The following is a 23746-nucleotide window of genomic DNA, read 5'->3' as shown; positions in this document are numbered from 1 at the left end:
TCTTTAAGCTGCTCTCACCCATAGCCAAATGCGACAGTATCTGACAATTTTTTTAATAGAATCCCTACAGAGTGGAAACAGGCCCTTCAGCCCAACAAGTCCACACCAGCCCTCCGAAGAATAACCCACCCTGACCCATTCCCCTACCCAATATCTACCCATGACTAATGCACCTAACCTACACATCCCTGAACACTATGGGTAATTCAGCATGGCTGATTCACCTAAGCTGCACATCTTTGGACTGTGGGAGGAAACCGGAGCACTCGGAGGAAACCCACGCAGAAACGGGGAGAATGCACAAACTCCACACAGACAGTCGCCTGAGGCTGGAATTGAACCTGGGCCCCTAGCGCTGTGAGGTGGAGGTGCTAACCACTGAGCCACCGTGCTGCCAGACATTTATGAAATGGAAACTTAATTGATTGACACAACAGAAAATGGATTTCTTGAAAGCACAAGGATCGATGTGGGGAGCAAAAGACAGGAATACATATTAAATACTCTCAATGCTTTCCTCACAAATTACATGGTTTGAAAGACAACAGCGGAAAATCAAGATACTCCTCACAAAATAGTATTAGAATGTTAACACCTAAAGACCAAATTTCAGGGTGTCAAGACCCTCCATTCTGTTCTACAGGCCATGAGAGATATGCTATGCTCAAAGACAAAACATTTGTCTCTATGAGTGGCACGGTGGCACAGTGGTTAGCACTGCTGCCTCACAGCACCAGAGACCTAGGTTCAATTCCCGCCTCAGGCGACTGACTGTGTGGAGTTTGCACATTCTCCCCGTGTCTGCGTGGGTTTCTTCTGGGTGCTCCGGTTTCCTCCCACAGTCCAAAGATGTGCAGGTTAGGCGAATTGGCCATGCTAAATTGCCTGTAGTGTTAGGTAAGGGGAATGGGTCTGGGTGGGTTGCGGGTCGGTGTGGACTTGTTGGGCTGAAGGGCCTGTTTCCACGCTGTACATAATTTAATTTCTCCTGTTTCCTGTTATGGACAGCCAAACCTTTCAACCAAAGAATGTCACCATCCTTTCCAAACACACTATTTTATTTCTTTTCTTTTCCTATTGGGAATCTCATGCAAGTGGATGAGAACCAGCTCCATCCATGCAGCGGGAACTCACAATACACCAGGAAACCATGGAGTCGGTGACCTGAGCCTCCAAACTGAAGGAGATGGGAACTGGATAAAAATAAAGGGCACACACCCAAAACAGAAGGGACCAAGGCAAGCTCTTCCATTTGGTGTTCTGTTCATCTCCTCTTCCGATGTTCCATCGTTCAATGTCACTTACCTGGTAGAGGACAAACAATGCTAAGACACAACAGGTACATATCTGTGACAGACAGGTTCCATCAAAAATCCCAGTGGAAGGGAGGCTGTCTGATGAATTACAAGCCAACCATGCTCTGACAAGTCTTTGTTTGGGACTGAGACTTATCCATAAGGACATTAAAAAAAAAACAAGAGTATGAGTAGGCCGTTCGCTTGACCATTCAATAGCTGTTAAACCTGCCTTCAACCTCACCTTCCCATACTAGCTTTGAACCATTGCCTCAAATCTAATTAACGACTAAGATCTTTGGGGTCCTACCCCAGAATTTGAGAAGATCCACAAGCCTCAAGTGAAAGTAGTTAACACATTTCAAGTGTTAAACCACTGACTCCTTGTTTACAGTCTATGGCCTGGGTTCCTGGAGCGAACACTTTCTGAGTTTTGGCAAGGGATCCATTTTCAATGGCCACTCAAAAAACATTAGATTAGATTACTTACAGTGTGGAAACAGGCCCTTCGGCCCAACAAGTCCACACCGACCCGCCGAAGCGCAACCCACCCATACCCCTAACCTAACACAACGGGCAATTTAGCATGGCCAATTCACCTGACCCGCACATCTTTGGACTGTGGGAGGAAACCGGAGCATCCGCAGGAAACCCACGCAGACACAGGGAGAATGTGCAAACTCCACACAGTCAGTTGCCTGAGTCAGGAATTGAACCCGGGTCTCTGGCGCTGTGAGGCAGCAGGGCTAACCACTATGCCACCGTGCCGCCCCATTACACTGGGGTCCACTCTCCTCTGTGTTTATTTTTAAATCACTGCTCTCCCCTGAATAAGAAGCAAAATTAAAATCCAATGGCATCTTAGTCCTTCAATTGCTTAGCCAAAAAATGGTTGCTTGGTTCACTGGTGTTAGGTACAGTCAGTCAACCCGGAAATATTGGGGCCGCAATTTGAACTTCTGAATCACTCAGTACCCAACAGTCTGCTGTAGAAACTGATGCACAACAATAATCTCTTGACAAAACCTGCGCCCACACCTCCCCTCGCTCCCACCTCCATCCAAAGACCCAAAGGATCATGCCAAATCTGGCAGAGATTTACTTGCATATCCTCATTAACTGCATCCATTGCTCCCGGTGTGGTCACCTCTACATCAGAAAAACCGAGCACAAATTCGCGGAACAGTTCAGTGAACATCTCTAGTCTGTACGCACCATCTTCCTGTGGCCAGCCATTTCAACTCCCCCTCCTACTCCCCCATGCCATGCCCATTCTAAGCTGCCTCCACAGCCTAAACAAGGCCACCCACAACTGGAGAAAGAACACCTCATCTTCCACCTCAGGACCCTACAACCACATGGCCTCGACATTGAGTTCACCAGTTGCCAAATCTCCTCTCCCCCCACCCATTTCAGATCCAACTCTCCGACTCGGCACTGCCCTCTTGACCTGATTGTCTTCCTTCCCAGCTATTCGCTCCACTCTCCCCACGGACCTATCACCATCACCTCCTACCTGCATCCACCTATCATCATCGCACCCACCTTTCCCCCAGTCCTACACCCCTCCCGCTTTTTATTTCTCAGCCCTCTTCCCCTCATTTGGGTCCTTCCTGAAACGTTGACTCTCCTGCTCCTTGTATTCTGCCTGACCTGCGTTGCTTTTTCCAGCGCTACCCTTTATCGATTGTGCCAATGACAATGGCCATGATGGATCAGCTGTTTACAAACACAAGTTACTGGACCATAAAGCTTGGCTGGAATTACAAGTGACAGTTTTGAAAAACTTGCTGCTAATTATTAATCATTGACACCTCAGGAAATGAATGGAGTGTCAATTGTTCTGTGTTTGATTATATGAGCCTGTTTATTATTGATGCTCACTGTGCTTGATTGGTTCAGCCTGGCTGTAGACACAGTGAAAAGTAAATACAGGGGCTTCAAGCTGAAAACATGGAGCAGACATTTAAAGCAGTGTAAATAAAATTAGTTACATACACAAAATCTGGTGCGATCTAGAATATAAGACACAATGCCCATTATTATCACAGAGAGGAGGTACAGTTAAATCACCTTGAGCTTGTCAAATGTGTTTTTTTCTCTCAGAAGTATCGGAAGATTGTTACAAATAGGTTGCAGAAACTGCTGAACATTTCTGTGCAGATTACTGGTGCAGATGAGTGTGGCTGGTCAGAGTTTTACAGCACATGGCCTACCTTGGGATTTCTTGCGTACTTTCCTGTACGGGCATCCTTGACCAGGCTAATTTCCAGCAGGTCTGTTTCCTGGAAACAAAATGACACACACAAAAGAAGAGAGTTATCGAACAAAGTCATGCAAAATGTATACAGCCCAATGCAACTTGACAAGCCAAGCCATGCTCCGTACAAATCTCCAACTCAGAAAGTTTATCACCAACACAAAGTCACAGAACACATATTATGGAAATGCATGATTTCACTTTATAATCTGCCACAGTTTCACAGAGTCCCATGGAATCTAGCTCACACCATTTAGCTCTCCATCAAACTGTTTTTTGTCATGAGATAACAGCATGTATTACCACATTTTTCCCAAGTACGGCATTCAACTACAACTAACATCAGTAAACACAAAAATAATGTAAAAGCTAAATTTCTACACTGTTTAACTACCATTGAGTCAGGCAGGTATCACTTTAACAGCTCCATTAACGTGAATCCTACCTTTGCAATGAATTCTATATCTCGCAATAGTCACAGTTTCTCAGGTATTGGAACACAGCCCACATGCAGCAAGACTCCAGGTTGGTAATTACCAACCAATGACAATCTCCAACAGGATCCAAATCATTGCCCACTGACATTACCACGGATGAACTTTCCCACCTTCAGGTGACCAATAACCTGAAACTGAACTGAACCACCACAGAAATACTGTGGCAACAAGGGTAGGGAGGAGGCCGGGAATTCTCTGAAAAGCAACTTACTTCATAACTTCCAAAGCGAGTCCATCATTGTGGTGGAATACTTGCATGGATGAACATAACTCCTTCATCAAACAAGGTTTGTCATATCAGGTCAGGCAGCATCCGAGGAGCAGGAGAATCAACTTTTCACGCAAGATTCCTGATGAAGGGCTCTTGTCCGAAACATCGATTCTCCTCCTCCTTGGATGCTGCCTGACCTGCTGTGCTTTTCCAGCACCACACTCTCGACTCTGATCTCCAGCATCTGCAGCCCTCACTTTCTCTGAGGTTTGTCATATGAGGACTCTGGCTCTGCACTCAATTGAGTTTAGAAGGATGGAAGTGGGGAATCTGATTGAAACTTAGAGAATACTGAGAGGCCTGGATAAGGTGGACGTAGAGAAGATGTTTCCATGAGCAGGAGAGACTAGGACCTGAGGGCCCAGCCTCCGAGTGAAGGAATCACCCTTTAGTATGGAGATGAGGAGGAATTTCTTCAGTCAGAGGATTATGAACATGTGGAACTCCTTGTCACAGAAGCCTGTGGAGGCCAAGTCATTGAGTGTATCTAAGACAAAGTTAGAAAGGTTCCTGATTGGGGGAGAAGGCAGAAGAATGCGGTTGAGAAACACATCAGCCATTACTGAATGGCGACCAGACTCAATATTCTAATTCTACTCCTATATCGTATGGACTAAAAAGAAACTCAATACCATCCAGGTCTAAGATTACCTCACAGCTCATACACCACCAGTGGCAGCAGTGTGTACCGTCGTAAAGTGGTTAGCACTGCTGCCTCACGGCACCAGGGACCCAAGTTCAATCCCACCCTCGGGTGACTGTGTGGAGTTTGCACATTCTCCCTGTGTCTGTGTGGGTTTCCTCCGGGTGCTCTGGTTTCCTCCCACAGTCCAAAGATGTGCAGGTCAGGTTAATTGGCCATGCTACATTGCCCATGGTGTTCAGAGATGTGTAGGTTAGGTGCATTAGTCAGGGGTAAATATGGGATAATAGGGTAGGGGTATGGGTTTGGGTGGGTTACTCTTTGGAGGGGCTGTGTGGACTTGTTGGGCCAAACGACTTGTTTCTACACTGTAGAGATTCTATGATTCGAAAAAATACACTCCCAAGAGCTGATGTGCCTCTCTGAACCGCACCTTCTAAACCCACAACACTGCCACTGAGAAGGACAATGGCAGAGAGTGCATTGGCACACCAATGTCTCCAGGTTCCACCTGAAACCACAGACCACCCTGACTTGGGCCTTCATTGTCATTTCTTCACTGCCACTGGGTCAAAATCTCAGAACTTCCTTTCTGAGATTGTGGCTATACCTGCACCACATGTACTGCAGCAGATCAACTCACTATCACCTTCTTAAAGGCACCATTTTACAATAATTAACTCTCCAATTTTACTAACTATCCAGGTATTCTTCACCGAGTTTCTTTCTATCTAATGTCTGAATTCTTTGCAACTCTCTAATACTCAAGCACCATATTTGTAACTGTCAACACTCACTCTGATAAATAGCTTCTACTGAATCTTAAAAATAACTCATCCACAGTAATTGTAACTCTAAAATATTTTTATACGCAGAGAATGTCAAGTGGTCTCAGAGACATTAAAATTGCTTTTACAGCGATTTTGAAGTAAACGTTTCAGGATAGCTCAGCGTTTGATGTTGCAGAAGGAGCTGATAACGTCACTGGAGCACTGAAAGCAGTGTCTGTTAAGAAAGAGAATGGGATGGTGGTCTGAACAAAAGCAACTAGCATTAACACAGCGACGTGAAGCAATGGAAAATATACAGGGATGCTCGCGGGATGGTAACTGGATAATATCGGTCAGTGAGCCACGGCAAAACAAAAATGGATGGCTCAAATTTGAACCAAACAGGAGCAGCTTAAACAAAGGAAGAGAGAGGGTGAGGCCTAGAGAACAGATTCCAAAGCTGAGGCACTGGATTGCTTGGCTACCAATGCTAAAGTGAATGGTATCATGGTAGGATTAGATTTGGAGGAGCACTGAGTAACTAGCGGATTGGGGAAGGTCAATAAGAGAGGCAATAGCAAGGTGACAGTGGTAGCTTTCTTCAGTTCCTTCATGGGATATGGGCATTACTGCCAAGGCCCGAAGTTGTTGCCCATTTTGAATTGTCTTGCTCGAGGGCATGCTCCAATCAACACCATCTTCCTGTTGCCAGACATTTCAAACCCCCACTCCCTTGGTGACATGTCTGTCCTGGGCTTCCGCCACTGTCAAAATGAGGCCAAGTGCAAACTTATACTTACTTATAAGGGACAACACCTAATATTCCGCCACGGGCGTTTATAGTTCCAACAGTCTCAACATTGAGTTTACTAACTTCAAAATCCTCCCAACCCCCAACCTCACCCCATATCTGGCTCCCTCCCCCTCCAACCCACCTCCCTGACCTGACCTAACCTGTCCATCTTCCTACTCACCATTCCACCCTTCCCACTGGCCATTCACAATAATCCCCGATCTGCACCCACCTATCGCCATCCAACCTACCTTCCCCTCAGCTCCACCCCATTCCCATTTATTTCTCAGTCCCCTTGCCCCTCTCCACTCCCGATCCAAAACGCCGACTCTCCTGCTCCTCCGATGCTGCCTGACCTGCTGTGCCTTTCCGGCTCCACATTTTATCGTCAATAAAAATCAACCAACTTGACCCACTGAAGAGGTCCCCCGGCTTAGAGGTCACCATCCTATCCCCACTGTCGCAGCCTCTCTGCATTAAGGAGCTACCTGCTGCCCCCTTAATGAACTCGTGCTATGCAAAAACTCTTCGCCTCTGCAGTTCTACTCTTTGTTTTTGGAGCCGAGTGCTCACGTTGGAGAGTAATCCTTCAGACACCATCTCTGTGATCAGTTAGTAAATCTGGATAACAACTGTTGTCTATCTGAAAATTAAAAGCTATCTTTGTCCAATGTCGGACGTATGAGAGGTGGATGATAGCCTTTGTCTAACCTTAGTCCATGGACAGTGAAGACAATTTTGATGTTGCTGACAGACGACAAATTAAATGAAGTCCCTGGCGTACCCAGCTTGATATCGTAATAACCAATGCATTGACTGAGTCATCAGACTGGAAGAATAAATCTGTGTTTTAGGAATCCCACGTACTGTGGAGAAAATGATTCAACTGCCAGTCGATATTATGTGTTGTTTTAGGCAATACTAGCATCTGTCCTGGTGATGTGGACAGTCACCCAGATAAGTCCTATGCACAAAAAGCAGGTCAAATCCAACCATCCCAATCACTGCATAATTGGTTCATTCTTAACCGTCAGCCAAAGCGACAGGAGAGATTGTTAACAATGCCACTGAGCACCAACCTGATCACTCAAGCTCAGTGTAAGTTCCACCAGCCCCGCTCATCCCCTAACCTCAGGACTGCTTTGGCCCAAGCGTGGACAATGGGGAAGTGAATCGGACCACCCTCAACAACAAGGCTGTATTTGACTGAGTGTGGCAACAAGGAACTCGAGCAAAGCTGGTACCAGTGGAATTCTGAAGGGGAATGACTCCTCGGGATATAGACACAAGACAGGAGAGTGACAAGGAGAAAGAAAGGACTGCAGATGCTGGAGAAAAAGGGTGGCTCTGGAATAGTCCAGCAGGTCAGGCAGCCTCCGAGGAGCAGGAAGGTCGATGTTTTGGGCATCAGCTCGTCATCAGGAAGGGTGAGGTGGCTTGATCGAGTTGAATGTCAGAGCAGACTCAATGGGCTGAATGGCCTACTCCAATGCTGATATGCATAGAACAAGTCAGCCAACTAAGTTCCACCCAATCTTCTAATATGTGAGGACATGGGTGGAAAATGCAGAATATCGTTGGGTTTCTTTCTGGGTGGAGACCCTTATCCACATGTCTCCTCAAAGTCCAACTTACTGATGTAACTTGCACGTCATTGCTATCCTGCAAAAGTTATTTAAGGCAAGAGCCTCTCCTTGACCAGGCTCATGAGTGGTTCTTCTTCAACCACTACAAAACAACTAAGCCCGTGGACCGGGTAATTGAGAGAGAATGGTGAAAACACAATATCCTTTCCACAAGTTGGGAGTGGATGGCATCTGGACCCCAAGTTAGGAATTCTGCGTTGTGAGAGTCATTCCAAGGTGCTCTCCTCTGCCTGCAGGAGGCTGCCTTATTATTAACACAAACAGCAGCTGTCAAGTTTGACATAGCCGGCATGACAGGAAGGTTAGGGTGACTGGTACCAGCCAGGAGGACAATTCGTTTCACCCAAATGGGGAGCAAACATAAAATTCCTGTAGTAACCTCAATATCGGTGCGCGGATGACAGTTTTGGCTAACGAATGGATTTGAAACTTGAACAAATGCTGTGCTATTTACAAGTGAAATTTATGATACACTGCTGTCAGCTCATCACAACCTGTCATCTCAAGCTATTACTGAAATATGGACAATGTGACATTGCACAGATACAACACGGGAGCTCCATTTCATAACTCAAGTGCAATCAAGATTGAGAGAGAAATAGATAGAGAGGAATGGGGTGGGGGGGCGGGGAGGTGAGAGAAAGAGAGAGGACAGAGCGAGAGATAGAACTTTACTGAGATAGAGAAACACACACATACACAAACAAAGAGAGAGAGAAAAACACAGAGAGAGAGAGAGAGAGAGACAGTAAGGTTTAATTAGAAGCACACTAGCTTTCGGAGCAATACTCCTTCATCAGGTGATAGTGGAGGGCTCAATCCTAACACACAGAATTTATAGCAAAAATTTACAGTGTGATGTAACTGAAATTATACATTGAAAAATTGATTGTCTGTTAAGCCTTTCATCTGTTAAAATACAGTGATAGTGTCACTTCTTTCATGTGTAAATCACAAAACCTTTTTATATTAAAAAGTTGCATTCTCGAGTTAGTTGTTAACAATGGTGATAGCTAGACAATATGTTGAAGGTGTTAGCCCCCTGTGTTCTCTGTCTATGCCATGATGTTTAGATTGATTCTAATCTAAAAAGTGAGATAACAGAGTTTTACATGAATTCATGCAGTTTTTGAGCAAAACCCTGTTGGACTTTAACCTGGTTTTTTGTGATTTTTAACTTTGTACACCCCAGTCCAACACCGGCATCTCCAAATCATGACTATATAAGATAATGGTTTTGAAAGTGTTAATAGTCATGATGCTCTGTGCTCTACCCAACCCAACAATGTCAAACGGCTTTTAGGCTGAGACAGTTGAGTTCTGTATGAGAACCCAAAGGGAGCTGACATTTCCTGTACAGTTCATGGCAGTCATTAGTAATTATTTATAAAACTGTGTCCATTAATATTCTGTGATAAACTACCTTGTTACAAAAGGCAAGTGCCTCATCTGTTTAGACTCACCAGTAATCAGTTGCTGCTGTTATCAGACAGGTCTAAGACACAGCAAGGAGGCAAGCAAACTACTGAAAGCAGAATACAGAGACAGTAGCATTGAAAAATATGACAATAGAGAGAGAGAAAAACACAGAGGTAGATGATGAGCTGTATTGTGGTTTTCAATGTGTTAGTCTCTCAAACAGATACTGCAGAATCAGGATCTTGTTGAATCAGATGTCTTGAAGTATATTAACAACATAGCTGCAAGATCACAGTTTTGTGTCGATACTGTGGCTCTAAGAGGTTATTTTGTCCTTTTGTTTTAAGATAGATTTCAAAGTAGAATAGTTGACCTGAACCACTAGAGTAAACAGCTTGGGAGGCCTTGCGTTGTTTTTAAAACACACCTGAATGGGTGTGGCCAGCTCTCAGTGATCCAAATTTCTCGGTTTTGGTTTCTTCAGTAGCATCAGAAGCTGTTGGGGTCTCCACAGAGTTGGAAGCTTCAGTGAATGTCTCCTGGGTCCTACTCTCTCTGAATTGTCTGTTGATGGTTTTGACCTCCTGGACTGGAGAACTGCATGTGAGAATCTGTCTCTGAAGTTTCCTTTTTTTTTGCTAAGGGGTGCATGTGTACAAGATGTTACTGTATTGGAACAGTTCATCAGTAATAGTTACGGTATCTCTTATTCTTTTGTGCTGGTCAAAACAACTACTTGCTTAAGTAGTTTGACCAGCACATTGCATCTAGAACATTTGCCTTGGAAAATAAGGGAAAGTTAATTACAGAATCCTTACAAGGTGGAAACAGGCCCTTCGGCTCAACAAGTCCACACCAGCCCTCCGAAGAATAATCCACCCAGACCCATTCCCCTACCTAATATTTACACCTGACTAATGCACCAAACCTACATCCCTGAACACTATGGGCAATTTAGTATGGCCAATTCACCCTAACCTGCACATCTATGGAATGTGGGAGGAAACCGGAGCACCCAGAGGAAACCCACACAGACACAGGGAGCATGCACAAACTCCACATGGACAGTCACCCAAAGTTGGAATCAACTCAGGTCCCTAGTGCTGTGAAACAGCAGTGCTCAACACTGAGCCACTGTGACACCCCTCTAGGTCCAGGGTACTTTCTTAAAATTTTCTGATGGAGTCTGGTCTGGTCCATGATGTCTTGCATGAAACTGGGTTCTGTTTTTACTGATGCTACTGTATTCACAGGCTTAGTGTCTAAACACGCTACACTGGCTCCACTGCACAGAGACAGTGATTGAAGAGTTTTAAAGAAGGGTTACTGGGCCCAAAACGTTAACTCCGATTTCTCTCTCCAGATGCTGAGTTTTTCCAGCAATTTCCATTTTTGTTTTTGAAGGTGAGATGGATACTTTTATACCAGAACATCACATGTCATAATGTCGTGGAATGTTTCTGAAGATATTACTGAGCTGCCTCACAGCACCAGAGACTCAGCTTTGATTCCACCCTTGGGCGACTGTCTGCACATTCTCCCTGTGTCTGCATGGGTTTCCTCCAGGTGGTCCGGTTTCCTCCCACAGTCCAAAGATGTGCAGGTTAGGTAAATTGGCCATGCTAAATTGCCCATAGTGTTCAGGGATGTATAGGTTAAGTACATTAGTTAGGGGTAAATGTAGAGTAATAGGGTAAGGGAATGGTTCTGGGTGGATTACTCTTTGGAGGGTCAGTATGGACTCTTTGGGCCGAAGGGCCTGTTTCCACACTCTAGGGATTCTATGATTTACTGTTTCTTAGAGATGCAGGCCTCTCTGGTCTGGGATCTACGCCATATTATGACAGCCTAGAATGAAATAAAGGTAAAGTCATTCTAGTCCTGCTTTCTCATTAGAGAGAGAGAGAGAGACGGGCGACTAGTGTTGCATTTAGCCTGGGGGGGGTCACCTTACCTCAGGTGAGAGGTGACATTGAGTGAATGGGACTTCCATGGTAACCTTAGATGATGCTGGAATTGAACCTGTTCTGTTGGCATCACGCTGCATTGTAAACCAGCCATCCAGCCAACTGATCCCCCCCTCACCCCTGACAATCAACAAAGTGATTTGAAGCCCGAGCAGAAGTGAGAATAACCACAGATCAGTCCCTCCCTGGTACTTCGATATAAAGGAATCAGTCAGCAAGTACTTTTGTTACACATCGCCTTGTACCTTCCCATTAACAGACTGGAGGGAGGAGCCCAGGCAAAACATTAAGCTTGCTATAGGCATGACATCCCTTTGTGCTTCTATTGCTGTCAACTGCAGAAAGAACCCTCTGTTGATTTGCCTTCCAGGTAAAAATGGTTACAACTACAATGGAATAGATCCATGTTACAATAGAAAGATTCACTGTGGAGAAATTAAATCAGAAAGGGATACAAAATTTCGCCACGCCCCGCAAAACCTTGAAACAACAGCAGTTGTCTCCTTCAATACGATAGCATTCTAAGCTTTGAGGAGAGGATGGCTCCTTCCTGCAAACAACTCTGAACTGAGAACTTTTCCCTCACTGCTCAGGACACAGCGCAGAAACTGACTGTCAGTTCGGTCGCCTTTATTCAGATCACATTTCGTTTTTGTTTTTTACCCCAGCAAAAATATTATAACAAGAAATTGCGCTGGTCCATTCTTTCAGTTAGAATCTGGGCGTTTGAGTCTCTTTTGAAAAGTCGTCAGTCTTTAACTTGTAACCTCTGATCCTGTTTACTGTTCCTCTGCACATTGCTTACCCCCTGACCTTCTTCCGGAATATAATTATTAGATTAGATTACTTACAGTGTGGAAACAGGCCCTTCAGCCCAACAAGTCCACACCGACCCTCTGAAGAGAAACCCACCCAGCCCCATTCCCTTACATCTAACACTGCAGGCAATCTCAGCATGGCCAATTCACCTAACCTACACATTTTTGGACTGTGGGAGGAAACCTGAGCACCCGGAGGAAACCCACGCAGACACGGGGAGAATGTGCAAACTCCACACAGACATTTGCCTGAGGTGGGAATTGAACCTGGGTCTCTGGTGCTGTGAGGCAGCAGTACTAACCACTGTGCCACCGTCATTTTCTCAAAGCCATGATGTGAAGATGCCGGTGTTGGACTGGGGTGGACAAAGTTAAAAATCACACAACACCAGGTTATAGTGTAACAGGTTAATTTGCAAGTACAAGTTTTCAGAGCGCTGCTTCGTTGTCAGGTAGCTAACAGCATGAAGGAGCAGCCCTCCAAAAGCTTTATACTTCCAAATAAACCTTCTGAAAGGACACTGATCAGCGTTGTCAAACATATACTCCACCCTTTCAAAATCTGCACTGGATGCTTGTAATTACTTTCACTTTATCTGAATGTTAAATGTGTATTAAATATGCAGTAATGGATCTGAACTTTAAATCAATAAATGCTTTCACTACATGTTAAAAATAGCACAGTTTCGCTTTGCAGTATGCAATTCGACGTTTCGAGCATAAGCCCTTCATCAGGAATAAGAGAGAGAGAGCCAAGCAGGCTGAGATAAAAGGTAGGGAGGAGGGACTAGGGGGAGGGGCGATGGAGGTGGGATAGGTGGAAGGAGGTCAAGGTGAGGGTGATAGGCCGGAGTGGGGTGGGGGCGGAGAGGTCAGGAAGAGGATTGCAGGTTAGGAGGGCAGTGCTGAGTTGAGGGAACCGACTGAGACAAGGTGGGGGGAGGGGAAATGAGGAAGCTGGAGAAATCTGAATTCATACCTTGTGGTTGGAGGGTTCCCAGGCGGAAGATGAGGCACTCCTCCTCCAGCCGTCGTGTAGTTGTGTTCTGCCGGTGGAGGAGTCCAAGGACCTGCATGTCCTCGGTGGAGTGGGAGGGGGAGTTAAAGTGTTGAGCCACGGGGTGATTGGGTTGGTTGGTTCGGGCGGCCCAGAGGTGTTCTCTGAAGCGTTCCGCAAGTAAGCGGCCTGTCTCACTATATTGGTGAGACAGGCCGCTTACTTGCGGAACGCTTCAGAGAACAGCTCTGGGCCGCCCGAACCAACCAACCCAATCACCCCGTGGCTCAACACTTTAACTCCCCCTCCCACTCCACCGAGGACATGCAGGTCCTTGGACTCCTCCACCGGCAGAACACAACGACACGATGGCTGGAGGAGGAGCGCCTCATCTTCCGCCTGGGAACCCTCCAACCACAAGGTATGAATTCAGATTTCTCCAGCTTCCTCATTTCCCCTCCCCCCACCTTGTCTCAGTCGGTTCCCTCAACTCAGCACCGCCCTCCTAACCTGCAATCCTCTTCCTGACCTCTCCGCCCCCACCCCACTCCGGCCTATCACCCTCACCTTGACCTCCTTCCACCTATCCCACCTCCATCGCCCCTCCCCCTAGTCCCTCCTCCCTACCTTTTATCTCAGCCTGCTTGGCTCTCTCTCTCTTATTCCTGATGAAGGGCTTATGCTCGAAACATCGAATTCTCTATTCCTGAGATGCTGCCTAACCTGCTGTGCTTTGACCAGCAACACATTTGCAGCTGTGATCTCCAGCATCTGCAGACCTCATTTTTTACTCACTTTGCAGTACAACAGTCTACAACTCCGAGGAGCAACAAGGCACTCAATTTGACTGACTGTGTTGAGTTTGCACGTTCTCCCAGTGTCTGCATGGGTTTCCTCCGGGTGCTCCGGTTTCCTCCCACAGTCCAAAGATGTGCAGGTCAGGTGAATTGGCCATGCTAAATCGCCCGTAGTATTAGGTAAGGGGTAAATGTAGGGGTATGGGTGGGTTGCGCTTCGGCGGGTCGGTGTGGACTTGTTGGGCCGAAGGGCCTGTTTCCACACTGTAAGTAATCTAATCTAAACTCTGGACTAGCAGGAATCAGACGGCTAGAATTTTGGCAACATTCACCCTTTCTTGCTTTTTCAAAATTTCCCATAATAATATATTCTTTTGTGCCCTTCACCTCTTTAGAATCAGATCCAAAGCACTTGAAACCATATATAGCATGGTGAAGACAATAAGATGAAGGAGCAGAATTCTCTACCAATGGTGCTGAGGTGGAGGTGCTCAAGACCTTCAAGTCCCTGAAAGTAAGCATCACCAATAATCTGTCCTGGCCCATCCACATCGATGTTACACTCAAGAAAACACATCAACGCCTCTCCAGCCTCAGGAGGTTAAGGAAATTCAGCATGTCCACAAGGACTCTTACCAATTTTTATAGGTGCACCATAGAAAGCATCCTATTCAGATGGATCGCAGCTTAGTACAGCAACTGCAAGACCGCCAGAAACTACATTGAGCTGTGAACACAGCCTAGTCCATCACACAAACCAGTCTTCCATCCACTTACTCCTTTCACACTTTTCACTGCCTCGGGAAAGCAGCCAACGTCTTTCAAGACCACTCTCACCTGGTTATGCTCTCTTCCATCAGAAGATATGAAAGTTTGAAAACACATACTAACAGATTCAAGAACAGCTTCTTCCCCACTGTTATCAGACTTATGAACAGATCTCTCATATCTTAGAGTTGATCTTTCTCTGCACCTTCTCTGTAACTGTAACATTATATTTTGCATTCTGTTCTATTACTCTGATGTACTTATGTAAGATATGATTAGTCTAGTTTGCATGGAAAACAATAGTTTTCACTGTATCTTGGTATATGTGACAATAACAAATCAAACAAAATCAAAACGCTTTGTTGCTAACTTATACCTGTGAGTTTGTGCTCCTTTCAATACTGAAGTTTTTTTGACAGTCAATGTTTTCCTTTTGTTTTGTGAATCTAAATTTAATTATGGCTAGGGCTGTTTTCCCTGGCTGAGGGGTGACCTGATAGATAAAATCATGAGGGGCATGGATAGGATAAATAGACAAGGTCTTTTCTCTGTGGTTGGGGAGTCCAGAACTAGAGGGCGAAGGTTTAGGGTGAGAGGGGAAAGATATAAAAGAGACCCAAGGGGCAACCTTTTCACACAGAGGAATGAGCTGCCAGAGGAAGTGGTGGAGGCTGGTACAATTGCAACATTTAAAAGGCGTTTGGATGGGTATATGAATAGGAAGGGTTTAGAAGGATATGGGCCAGATGCTGGCAGGTGGGACTAGATTGGTTATGGATAACTGGTCAGCATGGACAGGTTGGACCAAAGGGTTTGTTTCTGTGCTGTACATCTCTATGACTGTGTGACTTTATGAATTCTTCTGATTCTGTTTCTGTGTGAGTCCATATGTTAAAACAAAGAGAAGGCATTGTTACGACTTGACCACACCATCAAATAAATGAATTGGAGAGTCAAAAGTTAGTCCCGAAAAATCAAAAAGTAGCCCTTGAGGAAATCTGAAGAGGAGCCCTTGAGAAAGAAAATTATTCTGTACCCTTGCTCAATGAATGTGTAGTTTTATGGAGCTGCAAACATTTGATGAACATGAAATGCTTCCAAAGTGAACACTGTTCCGCACAAATGCACATGGACTGAAATGGTCTCATAAATGACAATGTGGCGGAGTGCACAAAAGGATGTAGATGTGTTTCATAAAGGTAGCAATGTACAATCTCCCACAGCTTGTGCAATCATGCATTGAGTGAAAGGGTTACGTGGTGTTGAATGACATTTTGGTTTGGATGAAGGTTAGCAGCCTGCTGTTGGATGAGACACACCAGCCTCACACAAGCCTGACTGCTCTGTTACACTAAGCCAGAAATGAACATTCTTATGGCTACTGTATTTACAATGTGAGCAAACTGCTCCTGATCATCCCCCATCGTGGCCTGTGTGCAGGTTAAATGCAGGTATGGGTCTGCTCAGGCACCGCTTCCATTTCTGTGCTGAAACTACGTTCCGTCCTCTCTCAAAGCTCGGCAATAATTTTTGAAAGTAGCAGTTATCGGATGATTCCTATGGCGAGTAGAGAGAGAGTGAATGTGCTTGGTCACTGCACACAGCAGAGGTGTTCCCGGTTCCAGTTCTCTGCCACATCAGCACAGTGAATCTTAGCTGAAGCAACACTCCACATCCTACAATTTTTGTCAATCTCCCGTACCAGTGTCCTGACCCACTGTGGGAGGACACTGGTAATCAAGTCCCACTACTCCCAGAGCCATCGCAAAAATTCACGATTTTAAAATGAAGCCACAAAATGCCCCATTTCACCGGATTTTCAGATCTGGTTTGCTAGAGACCACGGGCAATTTCTCTGCATACTGCAGTTTTGTATGCTTAGCAACAGGTATTATTTATTACAAATAATTAGACTGTAGCTACAGGTCAACAGCCAAAACCCATCAGCATGTAATACTGCAAATGAAATCTCGAATCCCTTTTATCAACTCCTGGACAGCCACACACATGCATGAATGGAGTCCAGGACTTTGCTCCTAAATTCTGTTGAGTGGGTCCTTGCCAACCCAGAGGTTTCTTCCTGGTTTTCCTTTTCCAAGTGTGTTCACTGATTTTCAAAAGGCACAGGGTGGCTGGTTCACTTGTACAACATCTCTGGTCTATCAACTAAAAGTCATACCCTACAGCAACTGATTAAGTGACTTTCTTCAGGTTTAAAGTAAGCTTTGCCTGCAGAGAACAGAGAGTCAGTCCCTGCGCTGGTGAAGATCAAATCCCTCCTTTTTATCTTATTCCCTGCCCCAAGCTCTTCAACTGCCAGACAATCAATCAATCTCAATGCAGCCTTGCTCATGGACAAGTCGTCACTGCTGCCCCACAGAACAATTGCTGCCAGCCATACACAGAACCCATCGACACCTGTCTGCAGTTGTTTCAGTGCACGAACTGATCAAACAGCATCATTATTCTGCCTGCCCTGAGTCTCGAATCACTTGCTTTGCAAACCATCCTTTCAAAACACTGGTTTTATGAAAACAGCTCTTTCTCATTCCACTCCACAATTTAGAAAAAACACACAAACAATAGTGAGTTTTGAGAAGATATGTAGCTCAGGTTGTGGTTCTGGATGTAGGTTTGCTCACTGAGCTGGAAGGTTTCATTTTCAACATTTTGTCACCATACTGGGTAACATCTTCAGTGAGCCTTCGGATGAAGCGCTGGTGGCATGGCCCGCTTTCTATTTATATGTTTGGATTTCCTTGGGTTGGTGACATCATTTCCTGTGGTGATGCAATTTCCTATTCTTTTTCTCAGGGGGTGGAAAACGAACCTTCCAACTCAGTCAACAAACCTACATCCAGAACATAAACAATAAAAAGGCACAGACCTCACACCAGAAGGAAGAATATTCCCAAGGGTCAAGATTAAATCAAGCTCCTGATGACTATCTAGATGACTCCTGTTCAAAGACTACACTATGGGCCTTGGTTGTAGATTAAATCCAGTTTAGTTGAATTGCTCTATTTGACATGTCTGTAACCTCTCTGGGCCTTGACTAGCATGAAAAGGCATCACAAGAGGATGTTGGGAGAGGAAGGGCCTGGCTGATAACTGTTGGGACATGTGATGAATTGGGGGAGAAAGTATAGTCTAAAGACGCAAATCAAGACCATGGCATCAGGGATGCAGTGAGCAAATGTCGATGACTAACAGAGAGGAAAACGGATTTGGGAACTCAGGACTGGGTCTCATAGAAATCATGGAGTCATCCAGTCATTGAAACAGGCCATTCAGCCCACACTAACTTTTTATCGAGCAATCCAGACCAATTCACAAACCAGTGCCCTATTCCCAGAAATGCTGTCCGTGGGTTTACAGAAGGATGGGCAGGGCGGCAGTGGGAAATGAGAGGCAGGACCGGTGAGCATGATGAGCGGGAGGGGAGACCCTGGCAGTTTTATTGCTGACCTGCTAATCCCAAGACCCAGGCAGTGTTCTGGGGGCCCCGATTTGCATATCGTGAAATTGAATCCAATGAAATTCTAGAATTAGGAGTATAGCAATGACTGTGGATCCATTGCTAATTGTCGGAAAAACCCATCTGGGTTCACTTATGCTGCTTACCTGGTCTGGCCTACATTTGACTTCAGACCCACAATAATGTGGTTGACTCTTAACTGCCCTCTGGGCAATTAGGGCCGTCCTAATGCCATGAATGAAGAAAAAGCAGAGGGGCATTCGCAAAGCCCTTTGACGGAACGGGCAAACAGAAATGCCAATGACAGGCTGGGCGCCAGGCTGCGGAAAACGCCAGAACTGTGCAGCATTGTGATCAGGCACAGCAGGGACACCCCGCTAATGGGCTGGAGGCTGCAATACAATGAGTGCTGGGCTGAGAGGAGTAGGACCACCACAGCCACCGGGAGAGGGAAGCACCCACTCTGATGGAGCTGACAAGGGTCCCACATCATGGCAGCGTAAATTGGAAATTGGCAGAACGTGCACCAAATTGTGGTCACTTCCATCATTAGATTAGATTACCTACAGTGTGGAAACAGGCCCTTCGGCCCAACAGGTCCACACCGACCCGCCGAAGCGCAACCCACCCATACCCCTATATTACTCCTTACCTAACACTACGGGCAATTTAGCTTGGCCAATTCACCTGACCCACACATCTTTGGACTGTGGGAGGAAACCGGAGCACCCGGAGGAAACCCACGCAGACACGGGGAGAACGTGCAAACTCCACACAGTCAGTCGCCTGAGTCGGGAATTGAACCCGGGTCTCAGGCGCTGTGAGGCAGCAGTGCTAACCGCTGTGCCACCGTGCCACCCAAAACCAAAATCATTAACCACCCCGAGGAGATGTAGTCAAGGTAAAGATGATGTTTTTTCTGGGCATAAAGATGAAAGCCCTTATTCGTGGCTCCAGTATAGTAACCCAGGGCCCACCCGAGATATTAAGAACAAGGAAGAGGAGGAGGCCATTCAGCCCCTCAAGCCTACTTCAGCATTTACACCAACATGGCTGACCTCATCTCAGTCTCAACTTTCTTGTTCTTGGAACACTTCCACCCATTATCACTTCAAAATCAGTCTGCCTCTTCCTTAACTTGACACAAAGTCCCAGCACCCCACTGCATTCTGGGACAGTGAATTCCACAGACTCATCAAGATTTCAAAAACATTGCTTTGCTACAGACTGTGGGGCTGCAGAGAAAATGATGTATCATCTTAATCCTTGTTCAGAACAAAAGAAGAATTGGAAAATTTTGCGAAAGAAGATGTATCGCTGGCTTAGCCACTTGAACTAATTGGTTTGCAGGGACCATTTCAGAAAGCAGTTAAGAGTCAACCACTTACAATCGCCAATAAACTGGCTTTTAATTCCAAATTTTGCAATTGCCATGGAGTGACTCAAATCCAAGTCCCCAGCGTGTTAGTCTGGGTCCAGTGTCAATAGCACTGAGCCAATGCCTTCTCATAGAAGACAAAGATGGTTAAATGAAAGTGGATCATAGGTCATTCATGATCTCTTTAAATGACTGGTTAGGGTTGAGGACTCCGAAGAGTATCCTACCCAGATCTAGCAGCACCACTCACAATCCCATACTCGCACATTTCCCGTGGCTAACTCATGTGATCTACACATGCCTGGACAACATGGGGCAATTTAGCATAGCCAATCCACCCTAAGCTGCACACCTCTGGACAGTGAGAGGAAAGCAGAGCACCTGGAGGGAAGAGGGAGAACATACAAACTCCACACAAACAGTCACCCAAGGCTGGAATTGAAACTAGGTCCCCGATGTGAGGCAGCAGTGCTAATCACTGAGCCACGGTGGTACCAATTACCCACGTACCAATTGCCTGTGCTCCAATTTAGTTGCCTGTTTGGCTCATATTGGTTTTCAGTGACAGGCCCTTTCTCAAACTTTAATAAGGGAATTATCTCTGCTCAGGACACACAAAATCCGAGGAATAATGAAGAGATCACATGGAGGGCTGTTATTTTGCCCTGGGTTTGGTCCAAATATCCTCACCAGCTTTTCTGCTTTTCTGCATGGGTGTTTCCTTCCATGATGGACATTAGCGAACAAGATGGCATCTTACATGACAGTGCGACACCAGGGCCATAATTTCATGGCCGCCATCGCTGAGAGCTGCTTTCAATCCCAGGCCTTTCTTGTGAGTAGCTTTTATTTGCACAAACGTTGTTCGGCAAAATACAATCAATAAAAATTAATCAGGAACAATGAGTAATCCAAGAATGAAAAAAAGAGTCTCTATGATGCTCCACCAAACATTTTCAATCACATTAAAAGTGAATCCAATTAACATTGCACTGAAGCTGCATTTTCTCTTTGAAATGGTTTACACTGTTAAAAACAGGACTGCTGAATAGTTCAAGTGTGAACAATAATTACGGCAGATTGCTGTTTATAACTAAATAATGGAATTAGAAGGCAGCTTAATTAATAGGGCACTTTTTGTGCATCATAAAGCAAGCATTTGTTGGCTGCTTTATAGACACCTGCAAGGATGCAGCATCACAGCAAAAAAAATCGAATGATGATCAATTTGGAAAGCTTTGTCTCAATTGTTGGTTGGTGCAGAATTGCAGTAGAATATTAAGTTGAATTTGGGCATAGATTTTCCATCTCTTGGACATCAGCCATGGGACAACAGGAACAGAAACTGGTAAAACACCACATTGGTGCAGTCAGTAATACTCCAGAAAGCTGGGCAATGGGGGCTATAACTGCAGAAAGTGGGGACTGCAGATGCTGGAGATCAGAGCTGAAAATGTGTTGCTGGAAAAGCGCAGCAGGTCAGGCAGCATCCAAGGAGCCGGGGAATCGACATTTTGGGCATGAGCCCTTCTTCAGGAATGATTCCTGAAGAAGGGCTCATGCCCAAAACGTCGAATCTCCTGCTCCTTGGATGCTGCCTGACCTGCTGCGCTTTTCCAGCAACACATTTTCAGGGCTATAACTGGAGCCAATCTCTGCACACTTTTATTCACAGAGCCACAAGTTATAAACATGCACCTCTTCATCCAACATCCTAGTTAAGACTGTTCGTATGTACGAATAAATCTGCAGAAAATGTCCAGGAGCAGCATACGAACAAGTGGTAAACAATTAGCAAAGGTGCAGAAAAGATTCACAAGGATGTTGCCAGGCTCAGAGGGTTTGAGCAATAGGGAGAGATGAATAGGCAGGGGCTGCTTTCCCTGGAACGGAAGGGTGACCTTATAGAGGTTTATAAAATCATGAGGGGCCTGGATAGGGTGAACAGCTAAAATCTTTGTCCCAGGGTATGGGAGTCCAAAACTAGAGGGCAAAGGTTTAAGGTGAAAGGGGAAAAAATTAAAAGGGACCTAAAGGGCAACTCTTCCCATGCAAAGGGTGGTGCGTGTATGGAATGCGCTGCCAGAGGAAGTGGTGGAAGTGGTCTGTGTGGGTTTCCTCCAGGTGCTCCGGTTCCCTCCCACAGTCCAAAGATTGGCCATGCTAAGTTGTCCCATACTGTCCAGGATGTGTAGGTCACATGAGTTAGCCATGGGAAATGTGGGGTTATGGGTTATGGGTGGGGCTGCTGATCTGGGTTCAGATACTCTTCGGAGTCCCTCGAGCCTAACCTGTCATTTGGTGAGATCATGAATGACCTGTGATCCACCTTCGTTTAACCACCTTTGTCCTCTATGAGAAGGCATTGGCACAGTGCTATTGACACTGGACCCAGGCTAACACTCTAATTACAACATTTAATAGTCATCTGGATGGTTACATGGATAGGAAGAGCTTAGAGGGATAAGGGTCACATGCTGGCAAATGGGACTAGATTAATTTAGGATATCTGGTTGGCATGGGTGAGTTGGACTGAAGAGTCTGTTTCCATGGTGTACAACTCTATCACTCTATGAATAACATTCCTTGGAAATTAGTACTGAGATGTTCAGCTGAGTACAGAATGTTTGATCCCATGTGGAAATTACATAGAGCAAAGGTATCCAGTCTTTGGTGTCAATATCCTGAGTCTCAACTTCTACAAACTGCAAGATAATGAAAACCCTCCCCGTTAGCCAATATGTGATACTGGCAGCAGTGCTCCCCATGAGCAAGATTAGATTAGATTAGATTACATTACATTACTTACAGTGTGGAAACAGGCCCTTCGGCCCAACAAGTCCACACCGACCCACCGAAGAGCACCCACCCAGACCCATTCCCCTACATTTAACCCTTCACCTAACACCATGGGCAATTTAGCATGGCCAATTCACCCGAACTGCACATCTTTGGACTGTGGGAGGAAACCGGAGCACCCGGAGGAAACCCACGCAGACACGGGAAGAACATGCAAACTCCACACAGTACGACCTTTGTGGCAAACTATGACCAGAGCGCAACACCAGTGCCAGACACTCACCTTAGATGCTCCATTTTGATTGTGTGAATGTGAGAGAGAAAGGGTATGTGACAGCAAGATTGAGAGTGAGAACGAATGAGTCAGCTAGAAAGAATGAGAAACAAAAAACAAGCAAAAGGCTGAGAGAGAGGATGAATGAATTACTGAAAAAGGGAAATTAGCAAATGAGTGAGAGTGGAAGTAGCAAGTGAGTGAGAAAGAATGAGCCAGAGTGCAAAAGAATGAGTGAGAAAGGAGAGAGAGAAAAAAAACGAGAATGGAAAAAAATGAGTGAGGGGAAAAAAATGAACAAACAACTGTGAGAGTGAGCGAGTGAGTGTTTGAACGAAAGAGTAAAAAGAGAGAGAGAGAGAGAGAAGAAAAACGAGAATGGAAAAAAATGAGTGAGGGGAAAAAAATGAACGAACAACTGTGAGAGTGAGCGAGTGAGTGTTTGAATGAAAGAGTAAAAAGAGAGAGAGAGAGAGAAAGAAAGAACAGGTGAGTGGGGGAGAGATTTACAACTTCACACTGAGGTGTGACAGTAACTTCAGGACTGAGATTTTGGATTGTGTGGATCATTGGTAGTTTCAATGCAAGGGTTTGTCACTGCAGGGAGCTAAAATATTATATTTGACTAAACCATGCTAATTCAATTCGATGTGATGGAGTCCAGGACTCTGACTGACAGAGCACCAGTGTTGGAACATGTGCCTGTAAACAGGAAAAACAACATGCCTTCATGCTTAATGTAATTTTAAGCCACTGACAATAATGAATTTGGCCTCTGCCTAACTTGAATTTCAATTTTGTGTTGACACATTTATGGGAGAGGGGGAGCTCTGCTCTGGAAAAGGAGTACAGCAGAAAGAAACACAATATTCAAAG

At 45.4% G+C, this 23746-nt stretch overlaps 1 protein-coding gene across 2 annotated transcripts in view; it reads right to left on the bottom strand.

Annotated features, from left to right (window-relative positions):
• The window catches only part of LOC132819522 (1-phosphatidylinositol 4,5-bisphosphate phosphodiesterase beta-1), an 893680-nt gene that overhangs the window by 700319 nt on the left and 169615 nt on the right, over positions 1-23746 (bottom strand). For both annotated transcript variants that reach the window (XM_060831077.1, XM_060831078.1), the window contains exon 3: positions 3512-3580. In XM_060831077.1, the coding sequence (XP_060687060.1) occupies positions 3512-3580 (69 nt within the window). The remainder of the gene's footprint in view (positions 1-3511; positions 3581-23746) is intronic.

The sequence above is a fragment of the Hemiscyllium ocellatum genome, chromosome 10, assembly GCF_020745735.1.
Source record: "Hemiscyllium ocellatum isolate sHemOce1 chromosome 10, sHemOce1.pat.X.cur, whole genome shotgun sequence".
Taxonomy (NCBI): Eukaryota; Metazoa; Chordata; class Chondrichthyes; order Orectolobiformes; family Hemiscylliidae; genus Hemiscyllium; species Hemiscyllium ocellatum.
The sequence above is the reverse complement of the archived record's forward strand: the minus strand, read 5'-3'. Positions and strand labels throughout refer to the sequence as shown.